This window comes from Rissa tridactyla, chromosome 5, assembly GCF_028500815.1.
Source record: "Rissa tridactyla isolate bRisTri1 chromosome 5, bRisTri1.patW.cur.20221130, whole genome shotgun sequence".
NCBI classification, from domain to species: domain Eukaryota; kingdom Metazoa; phylum Chordata; class Aves; order Charadriiformes; family Laridae; genus Rissa; species Rissa tridactyla.
Window position 1 is genome coordinate 13,538,442 of NC_071470.1, and position 14,154 is coordinate 13,552,595.

A 14,154-nucleotide genomic window follows, 5' to 3' on the forward strand; every position below is an offset into this window, starting at 1 on the left:
ATCACAATATGTCATTCAGTAATCCCACTGAGGAAAATGTAATTACCATGCAACATGTGCTGTCTTGGGATTTCTCACTAGGTAAGTAAGGAATAAATTCCTGTCAGTACTGCAGGAATACTGTTGTAGAGATGTAGGAACAGACCAGCTGGGTCATAAGCCACGATGCTGTGTTGAAATTACTGGTCACAGGGGATATATTCTTTTCTTAGCTGCAGGCTGTATGCCTTTTCTTTCCATCCGAGTATGCAGAAACTTGCCCACTGTCCAAATGAACTCTAATACAACACATTTAATTTTCATAATACCCCTGTGGGTAGGAATCATAACAGAAGAGGAACTGAGAGCCAGAGGAATTGCTGTGTGTCCAGACTCGTGCAACAAAAAAATAATCCAGGTCAGGAACAGAAATTGACCCTATGATTCTACCTAGGACCTCACCCTTGACACTGTTGTCTTTTCTTCTATAATGCAACAATATATACCCGCTGTAGGCGCTGATAGGCACTGAACATAGAGTGAAATCTAAGGTGTCTGCACTGGCCTCCAAAATCCTTTCCAAGCGTGTCCCAAGCCAGCTGCATCGCTGCCTTTTCCTTTGGAATTGGGACCTCCCTTCACAGCTTTATTCTGCCACTACAATGACTGTTACGATCGCTGGGAGGAAGAATGATTAACACCCACATACTTCCCCAATTTCACCATTAATTCAAAGCTCCTATTGTGGGCCTATTCTGATTTCTTAATTTAAAGACAAATATATACAAATAAACTCAAAGTTAGTTGATCGCTCATAGCTACAGAGAACAGAAGAGATTCTCACTTGTGACTTCTAAAGCTTGCATGTCATTCCCACAATGTAGTTGTGGGTGGGAATAATAAAAAAGAAGATACCTAGGTAGCTGTTCACATTCATTTTGTTTCCACTGGAGCTTGCTCAGTGTAGACTAAGGAGACTGAGATCTCAGATTACTGTCAGAAAGACTGATAGCTTCTTATACCAACATTTAAACATTAGGTTAGGATGGATGAATATAGCAGCAGGAAAATTGTAAAAAAACTGCAAGGAAAACCAAGTTGTGTGCAAGCCAAGACTCTGGAACAACGGAGGATAAAGGGCTTCTTATTTTAAGAAAAAAAGCTTGCTCATTTTCATTTGTATGCATTTTGCTATTGAGATCTTCTCAGAAGCTTTAGCATTGAAATTAAGCATTTTGAAAAGTTTTTCCTTGATGTCGGTGTGCATTCAGGACAATTCAGTTTGTCTTGTGTTTACAAATGTTACAGGCAGCGTTTTTACAAGAAAATGCAATTACTACAGGAAAGTATAATTAACTTGAATAAGGTCAGTCTGATTCATTACTGATGCATTCTCAGTGATTTCAGTGGAACCTAACCAAACCAAAGGACGATGTGGGCTGAACGCTTCTGTGCTCCATGTGATCCAGGAGAGCCCTCTGGAGCTTATATTCAGCGGAAGAACAGCTAATAGATGGGAATAACTTTTTCCCTATCTAGATTTCAAATATATCTATTTTTCTTCTACATAATTTCTGTAAAAGATGACTCAAGAGCAGATGGATATAGGTAAATATTAGTTAATTAAAGAACTTCAACCAAAGTGTATTTGTTCCAAATCGGGTTTGGCTTATTAGTGCCTAAAGTTTTCCCAGGTTCCTGTTCCAGAGTTCTTGAATATTGCAATATGTTATGGTAATCATTTCTGTAACTGGAAGGCATGGGAAATACTGACTTTCCATTTGCTTGCACTATTAAGTGCAAAATTATGCATCCTAATGAGTGTTTATTGGATTCATGTTTTCAGTACAGAGCTTCTATTTTTTAATCCCTTTCCACAATATTGTGCTGAACTCTCCATCACTGTAATCATTTGAATGAGAAAAAAACCTACAGCAACTAAGGAACAAATACAGCAAACCTGAAACTTATAAAAAATGTTGACATATAAAAAATTTGAAATTTATAAAAAATGTAAGAGGTTCTGTGTAGTCCTATGAAAACTAATCTAAACCACATTATTCCCATTTTAAATATGGTGAAAAGAATTAGCCATCTGTCATGACAGCAGCGTGACCTGATGGGCCCTGCAGAGCAGCAGTGAGATCAGCGGGGTCCCTGCTGAGCCAGAAGTCCTCTCCTGCAGCGTCAGGTGCTGACGTTGTTCCCTGAAACAACAGGTTGTCGTCAGCAGGTCCTCTTGCACTTGTTCTCTATGATCTGGAGCGCCTGGATTTCCAAATACAAGCTGTACAGAAGTCCCTAAAAACATCAGGTCCTGCAATAAACCCATGTAATACGCCCGCCTAAATAATACATGTCTGAATCATCTGCAGATGATTGAAGTTTAATATTTAATCTTTTTTTTAAAAGAAGTATTTGTTTCCAATAAAATAGTAGCTTAATAGCTATCCTGCTGTGGGAGGAGGGAAGGTATAAGCAGAAGTATTACCTCAAGAGAAAGAGTGACTTGTAAACCAATTTAAAAAAAGAAGTCAATTTTCTCTTTCCTTTTGAGAAAGAAAAATAACTTTTAAATTGGACAACTTAATGAGCAGTGTTCCTGGGTGGTCCTTTGTTCTGTGTTACCCTCTGAGAGGAGGAGGCAGTTCAGGAGTTGACCTATTATTTTAATTGCTTCTGTCTTCTGCAGATGTGAAAAGCAAACACTTGATGCCGAGGACACTGCTGGCTGCTCTGCTGCTCTTTGCCAGTGCTGCACTTGCTCTTAATGACGACCTGAAGAATTAATACTAAAACCTCTTTAAAAGTAATTTACGGTATGTATTTAATGTCTATTTTTTGACTAACTGGAGTGCTTACGGGTACTTTGAAGGCACTAAAATAAAATAAAAAAATTACAATCCACAGTGTTTCATAGTGGGTGGTGTAACAATACTGTACCCATGTCACACTGCAAGATGTCCAGAGGCCAGCAGTGACAGTGCAGTATCGTGTTATTCATGAGAACAGACTTGACTCACGCTGTTTCTGCCTCCTCTTGCCTACTCCTGTTCTGGAAGCCAGAGCAGTATTACTTACAAAGCATCCCTGTTCCTGTAAAAGATTAAGGAGATCAAACCCAGAGAAGGACAGGGGTTGGACATGGGCCACGTTTCCCTGTTTTGTCTCTGGCAGTGATATTTCCCTGGTGCCATCTAAAGGGCAGAACAGTGTAAACTGCATCTAGGATTATAGGGTTCTGGGAAAAGAACAGTGTAAGATTTCTGTTGCAGTATGTTTTCAGTATTGGTGTGATGAAAGATCCACTGGGATGAGACACTCAAGAATGAGGTGGAATTTTTTAGCTTGGTATTTGAAATTGACTCACTGAATTGATCCAGTGCAAAAATTTCCTCAAAGAGCAATTTTCTCTGATAGACCATGTCATATTGGTGAGAAGAGACAGGATGACTGTTGTGAGTTGAACGGTTACTGCTTTGTTATGTTTGTCTTTATATTTTCCTGAAGTATGCTAGCCCTTCTCATCTGCTCTGAGCTCACTCTGAGTTTCTACTAGGAATAGTGAGAAGGAAAAATAGTATTATCTGGAATATAAATATTCCTTAAGATCTCAGAAGTTCATACCACTAGTGTGCTTCTGGAATACAAACTTATTTCTCTTGACAGTGGCAACTGAAAAGATCTATATTCAGGATTCATTTCCAATTGACACCACAACGGCACTGTATTTGTTCCCTATTAGTTCAGGAATCCAGGAAACTTTTAACAAGCTGTGAAGTCTGTCATTGCAGATTTGATTCCCATCATGTTACTGATGTTTTGCAGCTTACTTCATTTCTCCCTAGTTGGTCCTGGCACAGTGGATAAAATAAACCCAGAATTTACAGGTGGCTGTTAATCCCATGTTTTGTTTCCTTCATAGGAAGCCAGTGACCGAGCTGCACTGCCTGTGAAATGCAATGTATGGGTGAAGCCTCTGAACCTCATCCATTCCTCTCCTTGACCGGTGCATTGGTATTCAGAGTGAATGGCTCACAAAACAACTGGTTAAAGAAAGAATAAATCATCGTGGAAGAACACAAGGTGGGAGGGTATCATTCAAGGCTTGGTTATTCTTTCAAGTTGAAGAGTAATGACACAGAAAATTACAAAGAAACAAAGGTTTAAAAGTGATGTAAATCACAAAGCTGGGCTGCTCCCGCAAACTGCTGAGCTGGTAAAGCTAATATGCACTAAATTTTACTAGGATAAGAAATTTTATCCATGAGCATACTCATTGAAACCAATGGACTATCAGCATCTTAGTTTTCCTGGACAGGACCAGAGTCCTCATTGCGTTGTGGGAATTAGTACTGCCTAGAAGTTCCTGAGAGACCCAAGCAGGAACATACCTACCTGCAGCAGACTGCTACTCATTTTACTTCAGCTATGCTTAAGAGTCTTTTCAGGTTAAAAATATGCTGGGGAATTAATTGTACTCCTCTTTTAATATGATTAAGATCCTGAACAATATTTAGACACCATGTATCTGTTTCAACAGTTTTAACTTTGCTATCTCTTCAGTTCTTTCTACAGGCAATTAAAAAAGACATGACTGAAATTCCTCCCATCTCAGCCAAATGGATTGATGAATTTTAATGGAGAACATTTATCCCAACCTTTAATTAAGTTTGGCAGTCTGAAATCATTAATCTTTGCCTTGAAACTATGTACGCTATCATGAGCATTTAAAACCTTACAAATCAAACTTGCTATAGGGTGGATGTCTGTGTGATAATGCGGCTTTCTAGAAGCTGCCTTTGTGCCTTTTAAATTACCTTTCCATTCTTCATGACATAACACAAACCATCAAGCATTTGCCCCAGCAGAGGATGAAGCAAACCTCAGTGTGACACTGCTTTGGCCAAAAGCAACCTTTCAATCTTGAAAGGATATTGTAAAGGTTGACAGGCAAGAAATCTAATCTACCCTCTCCAGCCCACGTAAATCTTAATACAGAGCTATAGCTTAAAGAAAGAATGGAACAAACTGCATTATCTGGTGTTATTCTGCTAGATTGTTCAGTGACTGCTACTACAGATTTCCTTGTGAACATATTTGCAGTAGTTTAGCCGTTGGGGTGGAAATAATGTCATTTTAATATGCTTTTTGGAGCACTGCCAGAGCTACAGGCGGTATTGTATGTGAGGGAAGAGGAATTCTACAAGCATGAACTGCATGTCTTGAGATCCAGAATTCTTTTTCTAGGAGAAAAAAAAAAAGGGGGGGAGTCTCAAAGAGCATTAAAGTATAAAATCTTTCTGGTAGACATCTTGGATTCTTTCATCACCCTCAAGAAGCCCTTACAGATAGGTTTTTTTTTCATGCTTCACTTAGATGGATGGGAGATCAGACACCCCAGAGAACTCTTCCCAGCAGCTGCTGTTTGGAATACAGCAATCAACAAAAGACATCAGCTGGGGATACTTCTGAATGATGGTAATCTCTGGGTTTGGTTTAACAGTTTCAGCTGTTGTCTCATGGTACTCGGCATCCTGTGAACAGGAACAAGTCTTTCTGGTGCTAGCTTTGGAGCTTGTTACTGTTCCTCCCCTGAGGCTAGGACCTTTTCTCACCTCAGGGTGAACTGGTGTGTGACGGTTCCCTCTCTTGATTGCACAGCTTCAGCTCCAAGTCTGTACTGAACGGCAGTTAGAAGAGGACAGTCAGAACAGCCTAGAGGAGTTAAGGAATACTTTTCAGGCAAAGACTACAAAGTAAAGCTGATTTAAAAAAAAAAAAAACCCACTAAGTTTTGCAGACTCTTGAAAGGTATCCCCTAAATCTCCTTATGAAGAAAAATGCCTAGTGTGAAAGATTCTGATATTCTTTCCAGAATCAGAAGTAAAAAGGCAATGCAACTGGGGAAAAATGAAAACACAAGTTTTTAATTAAGTCCCTGCCCTGTTGTACACACACAAGAAAAGAAAGGTCTTTCAGGTTCCTGGAAAAATATAAAATTTAATTTTATGGATTTATTTTATCTTTTTAGAGAGTGCTTAAGTTCAGGGAATGGGTCTTTTGTGTGAATTGTTGACTGTTCCATTATTAAAGAATCATTTGGGACCCAGAATCATTTGGAACCCACAAAAGGTTTGTGCCACTGAACTGTTGCATGCTAACAGACCACAAGCTGGAAGTTTCCAGTGGTCACAGCACAGCCATGTTGTTCAATGCAGGTGTGCCAAACAGGCAATGCTGGGGAAAACCTTGGATTTTCTTATCCACATAATGGAAAGGCACATCTCACTGCAGGTATACACCTTATTTAGTGAAATCCTAGGCACGCCAAACTGGGTGCTAAAGCTTCCACTAAACAGTGGGAGGGTGTCACCCCTCCCATTTCAAATATACCACTGCCCACCACTGTGATAGGATTAACTGTAGACTTCAGGAACCAGACCTGGCTGGAGAAGAGTTTTAGGGCATGATAAGAAAATGTGTGGTTCTTTCCTTTGCAGGTGGTCACTTGCTCACTCCAATGAAAGAGATTTTTTACTGTTCATCACAGTAATACCATCATATTTCAGACTTGCAGTTGTTTCGAGTTGTTTTTTTTTTAACTTCATGCTCAGAAGAAACAAGAAGGTAAGAAGCAGCTTACCAAGAAAATGATGTTAAAAATTCAACTGATTCTAGTATAATTTTCTGTCCTTTGCGCTCTTCTGTTGCATTCCTAGAATAGGTTTTAAACAAATGGGAAGTGTGACCTCTTTATTTCTTGTTTTCAGAAATGTGAACTCTGCACAGGTTATATTATCTGGCTGGACTACAGATGTGTCAGGATGCCCTGTGGTGTCAGGTGTAAAATCTGGGCTAAAAGATGAAATACACAGGTCAGAACTGAGCTTATCAGCTCTTGAGAAAAGCTGGAAAGTAAAGGTAAGCCAGCTGCAGTGACTAGAAACAGAAACAATTGAGGGAGTCAGGGGAGTTGTCCTTGTGAGAAACTGAGTTTAACATTAGATAAAAGAATTACATCTTTTCTATGAAAGGTGTTCATAGCTACTTTATTTAAACCTTGAAATTGGGTAAGTATTATGCCTATCAGGCTAATAAGAAAATTTGGAATACAGCTTGTATCAACTCTGAAGCTGGTCTCAGGTTAGTTTAACTTTTGAAAAATTAAGATATACGCACTTTCTGCATCACATGAAACAAGGTTTAAGTTATTGCTTTATCTTTTTTGCCTACTTGTTACTTTTGTTGAAGAACCGCTTATTCATGTAGTCAAATGAAAAATAACCCAACAAAACATTCAGTAATGGTGACCCAGCCGTTTAACCTCAAGCTGCCTATTTCTACATTCATTCTGTGTTTTACTCTTTAATATAATTACTCCTGTTTGGAATAGACAGTGATGAAATGATCTGACCTTTATGTATTATTACTTGATTAGTTTTTCCATATTTGCTGGAAAAAAATAAAATCAGTTGCTGAACATTCTTATTAATATTCATTTCGAGTGCTTTTTCATGTCCTTCCTGCTCAAGAGAGTTGCCATATAACAGAAAAGTACTCCTTTCCTCTTCTGCACTACAGCTAAGCAAATTTTCGTTAATAATTATTGAGTTTTATGTCTTTTTTTAAAAATCAGTTTAATCTGTATGAACATCTTCAGGCAAATACATTTAGACCAAGGATCTGCATTTATTATCATTGTGACTACCCTGATCACTTCTGTTGCCTCACTGGCTGAGGAACCAGACTTAAGACTAAAAAATGAGAATTGGCTGCTGGGATGCAAAGAGCTACAGAGATGGGGTTCATAATGCTGATTTGGTTCCATAGCGCAGAGTTTGTTTCCTAGATTGAGATTCACAACAGCCACCATGCTAAATTCTCAGATGCGTAATCCAGACAGGGAAAATGGGCAAGATGATGCGTGAAACTCTGGCTGTGTCTAATAAACGTAGCTTAAGCCTCCCTCAGTCAGCAAAAAGTGCCTTAAGATAACCTGCATCATAACCATACATCAAAGTCTCTCTACCATTTCTAAAACTGAGGTCCAGTGCACGAGCACTGGCCTGCCAGGATTAATGGGCAAGCTTTCAGTGCCTTGGTTCGAAGCCTTACCCGGCCTGAGTGTTTAAACCCACAGATTTAGCTTCTCTTGACCAAATGCCTACCAGTGTAGGATGCCACAGCCACCTGGGCTGGTGTCAGCCCTAAAGTAAGGGGAATCTCTTCTGTTCTTCTAGGCCCTAGAGGCATCTGTATCCTTGCCTTGGATTTACAGACGAATTTTAAAACTCATATGTATATATATATTTTGTCAAGTTCATCTTGTGGGATCGTCCCAGAACTCTTGAAATTAGGCACAGCTGACTATTGGTGAATGTTTATTAATATTAAGGGGAGTTCTGCCTCCTGAATGTGTTAACCAATTATTATTTTATAAAATAGAATAATTCAGCTATGAAGTCATACCAGGTTGCTCAGTGCTTGATCCAGTCAGGTCCTGCAGACCAGCAAGGATGGGGACTGTACAACCTAACCTCCCTCGGCATCCTGCTTCTCTCCTGGACTGTCCTCAAGAGGTAAAAAACCCTTTTGCTTACCTATCATCTGAATCTCTTTTGTTTCACCTGATGTTTGTCATCTCTTGTCCTCCCACCATGTTCCGCTGAAAAGCCTGACTCCATTTTCTCCCTAACCTTTCCACAGGTCCTGGGAAGCTGCCTCTGAAGCCATCTCTTTCCAGGCTGAACAAGCCCTGCTCCCATAGCCTCTCCTCCCAGAGCAAGTGCTCCAGCCACAATCAGCTTGGTGGCTCTCTATTGAACTTCCTTCTGTTTAACACCCTTGTGTTGGCTGGGGGACAAACTCAAAACTGGATGCAGTAACTAGATGGGGACTAGTGCATCCCAAGTAGAGATAATCAGTTCCCTCAACTCACTGGCTTCTGTTTATGGAGCTCTGGACACAGATGTCCTTCTTTACTGCTCTTTATACAACTGAACAAAAATCTAATCCTCTGTTTCAACCAGGAGAGTGACATTTGCTCAGACATAGACTGCTTATTCATTTGGCTTGGTTCTGATGTTCAGACTGTCTGGAACATATTCTGTTGATTTCTGTCATTTTTTGAAGGAAATTGAGCAGTTAGACTGGTGATAAACAGCAAACATAGCAAACCTGTGCAGATCCCAAAAGAAGTCAAATCCATCAACACTGTTCTGTGGGAAATGACTCTGTGAATGTTCAAACAGAAAAAGCATGAAGTATTCCAGAAAGACACACTCTGAAGGACAAGAAGATTCTTTCTAGAGATCATGTGGGGGGAAGAACACAAGTTTGTTCTTCATTTTCCCACACTTGCAGAACTGTTCACTACCCAAACTGAACAAAGATGCTCTAAACTAACTAATATAGTTGAGCCTTCAGACAGAGAACTCTGGGAGATCAGATAAATGAAAGAGCCGTGAGTAAAAGTGACTTTGGATGCAGAGAAGCTAAAGAATTATACTTCTCCTGTCAAAAAATGATGAAACGTTCTTTCTGTGTTTTCTTTACTCTCTTTTTGCTGGGACACAAAACCTTCAATCTCTATCATATAAACCAGATGTTCATCAGCAGTGTAAAATCAGTATGGTAGGTCAGGAACAGTGTTGCCAATATAAAATAATAGCGGGGTTTTTTTTTTTTCCTTTTTGGTGTCTCTTAACTGCTCTATAAAAGGTTCTTTATCATGTGCACTGGTTTTCAAAACTTCAGAACGTGTGCAACTATCTCTTCCCCGTTACAAAGGTCTGACCACCTGCTCAGTAGGAAATACATTTTAGAGAAAATTATGTCATGTACTGCATGTGAATTTTTTGTAGAGTCCAGCTACTTCTTGACTGTTCCCTAGTAGATATAGCAATACGCTATTTGTTTGCTTGCTTGAAGGTAGTTACCATGAATCATGCTATCCACGTTTATTCTTGATGTACAAGCAGCACCTTCTCTTAACCACGTTAAAGGCATCAGAGGAGCCCAGACAATTCACATCACAGCAGCTTAACAGATTTAGTTGTAGCATGGTTCTTAATGAACTCTTTATATTCGTGTAAACGTCTGATATACTTCTACAGGAACTCTGTCATGGATGAAAGTTAGCTGAACAGTCATTAACTGAGACAACGCAAAGAGGGTCACCTTGTACCTTGGGAAGGGAATGCTTGCAGTTACTGTAGCAAGGATGTGAAAATCTCATGGAATGCATTAAAACTTATCTCATTGTACATTAGGGAGAAAGCATGGTTAGAACCGGGCAACGATCATTAGGACTTTTACATTCTACTTCTCCTGCTTGTTCGATGTATGACAAGCTCTTCAGCTTATTACCTGCAAAAATCAATGTGTGACAACATATCTGATGACAAATGGGAGAGCCATGAGAATGAATGCTTCAATTAATCCTTCTGTAAAAGTTGCTATAGGAGCTCACTACAATATTATTGAACTACCAAGTAGCTATAAAACAATGCAGTTTAAAGAGCTGAACAGATGAGGACCAACTATTCAGGGGAAATAACAGAAAGGTTGACTTCAAGGCTGTGTAAGTCTCAATTCACTAATTGAGTAAAGTATTTTACAATAGTTTAGTATATTTGAAGAACCCACTACAACTAGACAAGCTGCTTGAGCAGACAGTTATTACCAGTGGTATTCACAGAATTCACAACAGTTCTGTGGCATATATTTCAGCTGTTTATCTGATGACTGGATTTACTTGGACATACAGATCAGCCTATTGACTTAGCAGGCAGTCTACAGTCATGACAGATTCTCAGCTAATGCACCTCCTTCATAGCCTAGGTATAGAGTGTTGTTTTTTTTTTTTTTTTTTTAAATCCTTACTCTTATTTAAGCACTGAGACCAGAATAGAAAATTTAACCCTGCCTGTAGGTACCAGGATTTGGAATAGCTGCCTCTGTCATTCCAGAAATAAGGTTTCATGCGCCTGAGGAGAGCCAAGGGATGAGACAACTCCCTCTATTACTGCCAGGGTGAGACTGACTGAATGGAGTGCCGGGGGAGTCGAACCAGATTCTCGCGTCAGGAGGAGCTCACGCGATGAGGGCATTGCTCTCACCTTCAGCAACTAAACTGCCCTATAGACAACAGAAGCTCTGAACTAGCATCTTCTGGTAAACATTTCTGTCTCTGAAGCCACAGAATGGTAGCTCTTACTAAACAAAGGAAAAAATAATCTAGAAGACAACAGTTTAAAAGAGAAGGTGAGCGATTCACAGGTTGTTGCAACATTAAGCATTTCAAGGCTGTGATTCTCAGAAAAAGTACTAAAGCATTATTTTGACTAGGTAGAAAAATTTTTCTTCAGCTGAGATATTGATCCCCTCATTTCTGCAGTGATGGATGAAATTATTGATCACTGTCCAAAAGACTATCTAACAGTCTCTAGCAACACAATAAAGACCTTGACTTCAACAAAGAACACTCTAGACATGGGTATATACAAGTAAGCACTTGTGATATGGGAAAGCCCCTTTCAGATTGACTCAGAATGGAGACTGTTTTTTCCATATTTTGCCTCAAAGAATGGGCTACTGGCTATACCTGGGAATGGCCACTTCCTTCCACTGCAAGGGATGTGGCATTTTAGGAAATTAAAACACCTCCATACTACTTTGACCAGTCTTAGTTGAGCTGCCCCCCAGGACATTAGTTAAAGAATCTAGCATGCAACTTTCCTTAATTAAAACCCAGAAAGCTCAAATTATAGTTTCCCAGGCACTGTGCAAGGGTTGAAATGGAGGAGGAAGTTGCACGTTGGATCCACCAAAGCTAAGCAGAAATGATGCATGCTGGTGTAATGCAATTAATGCCCTGTGACATTGCCACTGGAAACCATCACATCCACTCCCCTCCAAATTAACAGTATTTCAGGTGCTGAGACTTTACAAGATAAATACTGGACCTTTCAGAGCAGGTATTTTGGTGAAAGAAATTTTGGTGAAAGCAGAAATCCTGTTAAAAAGTGGTAGGAAGAGTCTGGAGCTGGAATGGATCTGTTCTTTGACTATTTTGATAAGGTCTATGTTCTGTTTTCTCTGCCTCATCTGCATAGTCCTACCATGTTCCTCCCTGAAAGTTCAATACAAGGACAGAAACTCCAGGAGCTGAAACTTGCAAAACATTGTGTGGTATTAGCACTCCCCAGAGCCTGGTATGCTACACACAATGTTGCAAATCTCCTTTCCTCCCCATTCTGCCAAGTATATTCATAAACAAACATAACAGTTACACACAAACGAGAACTGTGTATATATAACAAACAACAGAAAAAAATAAATATGAAAATAAAAACAATCTTTGAAAAGATTGTTTTAAATGACAGCTATTAACTAATACACCAAGGAAAAATCCCCACTCCTGGGTAAGTTACTTTGGACAGGCAAATATCACCTTTTTTGACTGAAATAAACTGCTGATCAGGATGGAAATGCAAAGTTTCTAGCTTCTTTTAACTAAATAGGTGTTCCCTTATGGAAAGAAAGCATCTTAGATTTTCATATGAAACCAAACATAAGAAAAGAGAGTGAGAGCAAAATGCCCACGGTGCGTACTAATCCAACATGATTTTGTAAAACGTTCAAACTTGTAACTGATTTTTCATTTTCTTCTGGGAAAAGGCTATCAAACGAGGCAAGCACTATACAGACACATTTTTGCTCTTTAAGCCTGCATGTCTATTAACATTCCTTCCAGCAGCAGAACTAAAATCAAACGCAGTGTGTTTCACACCTGTAGCTAGAAGACTTTTCTGGTTTTGATAGCTGGATAGACAACGTCCTTATGATCTGCAATGCTAGGTTGTGGGTTGTTTTTTTTTCCTTCTACAAGAAAGAGAGTGTTTTCTAGAAGCTCTGTTTTCGTTTTGCACCTTTTACTCAACACTCGCTTGCAAAGCAAAATGCCTTAACTCTTTAGATCATTTAACATCAAAAAATGCCCATCTGTCCAGCTGAAGAAACAGCTCAAGAAACTCCCACGTTCCTGCAGACAGATGTTGACTATGCAAAGGGCAAACCAGTGCGAGCGGAACCCAGAACCTCAAACCGCCAGCAGGTATTTCGATAGAGGCAGGGAGCGCTTCTGGAGCGCCAGCTCAGCCATGCGAACCTTATCTCAACAAGGCAAATAACTTTTCCTAGCAACCGCGATGCGCTCGGCTATTTCACAGCCTTCGCTGCCGCTCGGCAGGCAGCTCCCTCTGCGGCCGGGCAGGTGACACACGGCCGGTCCCCGCGGGGCGGGGGGGGGGAACAACCGTGGAGCCGGCGGCAGCGCCCTCCGTCCCGGCCATCCCCTCGGGTCACTCACCATGTTGACTTCCGACACCACGTCGATGCTGGCGATCTCTATCCGCATGCCCACATCCACGGGCGCACCTGCCGGGAGTGGGAGGCGGCGTTAGACGGCGGGAGGCGACCGGGCCGGGGGTCGGGGGGGGACTGGGACGCGGGTCGGGGAACAGCGGGCGCCTCACCTCCGAAGTCGGGCCGGAGGCGGATGTCGTAGCCCTGCAGCAGCCTGTCCACCGTCTCCTTCACGTAGGACATGTTGCTGGGCCCGTCGGCGCTGCGGGAAAGGAGCACAGGCGGGTTAAGGGAGGCGGGTTACGGGAGGCGGCCCCTCCGCGGCCCGGCGGCGCTCACCTGCGCGCCGCGCACGCCACGGCCAGCACCAGCGGCAGCGACAGGGCCCGCGGGCCGTCCCGCCCGGCCACCGCCGCCCGCCCCATGCCGGCCCCAGCCGCGCCGCCGCCCGCCTGGCCGGGGAAGAGCCGCGGACTGCAACTTGGTGCGGAGCGGTGCAACGATTCCCCTCGCAGCGCCACGCATGCGCGGAGCGGGGCGCCGCGGCCCCCCGGGGAAGCACCGCTGGCCGCCGCGGCCCCTCTGAGGCGGACCGGACCCGACCGGATGGGGTCGGATGGGAGCGGACCTCGCCCGCCGCCGAGGCGCTGAGGGAGGTGGCGCGGCAACAGGTGCCGGCGGCGGGGCCAAGCGGCCGGGTGGGCACAGAGGGACCCAGAGCGGGACCCAGGGCCGGACCGAGAGCCCCTGGGCTGCCGCGAGGGGCCGCCATGGCCGGGTGCGCCCGGCGGGGCGCGAACTTCT

General features: G+C 42.1%; 1 protein-coding gene across 2 annotated transcripts in view; it reads right to left on the reverse strand.

The window, feature by feature from the left end:
• The window catches only part of GABRB1 (gamma-aminobutyric acid type A receptor subunit beta1), a 135,923-nt gene extending 122,148 nt beyond the window's left edge, over positions 1-13,775 (reverse strand). The window contains exons 1-3 of one of the 2 annotated variants that reach the window (XM_054204073.1): positions 13,690-13,775; positions 13,521-13,612; positions 13,355-13,422 (exon numbers count right to left, since the gene is read on the reverse strand). In XM_054204073.1, coding sequence (XP_054060048.1) covers positions 13,355-13,422; positions 13,521-13,612; positions 13,690-13,775 — 246 coding nt within the window. Of the gene's footprint in view, positions 1-13,354; positions 13,423-13,520; positions 13,624-13,689 lie in introns of those variants that run through there. The other variant, XM_054204074.1, reaches the window with a different exon arrangement.
• Between the last annotated feature and the right edge of the window lie 379 nt (positions 13,776-14,154).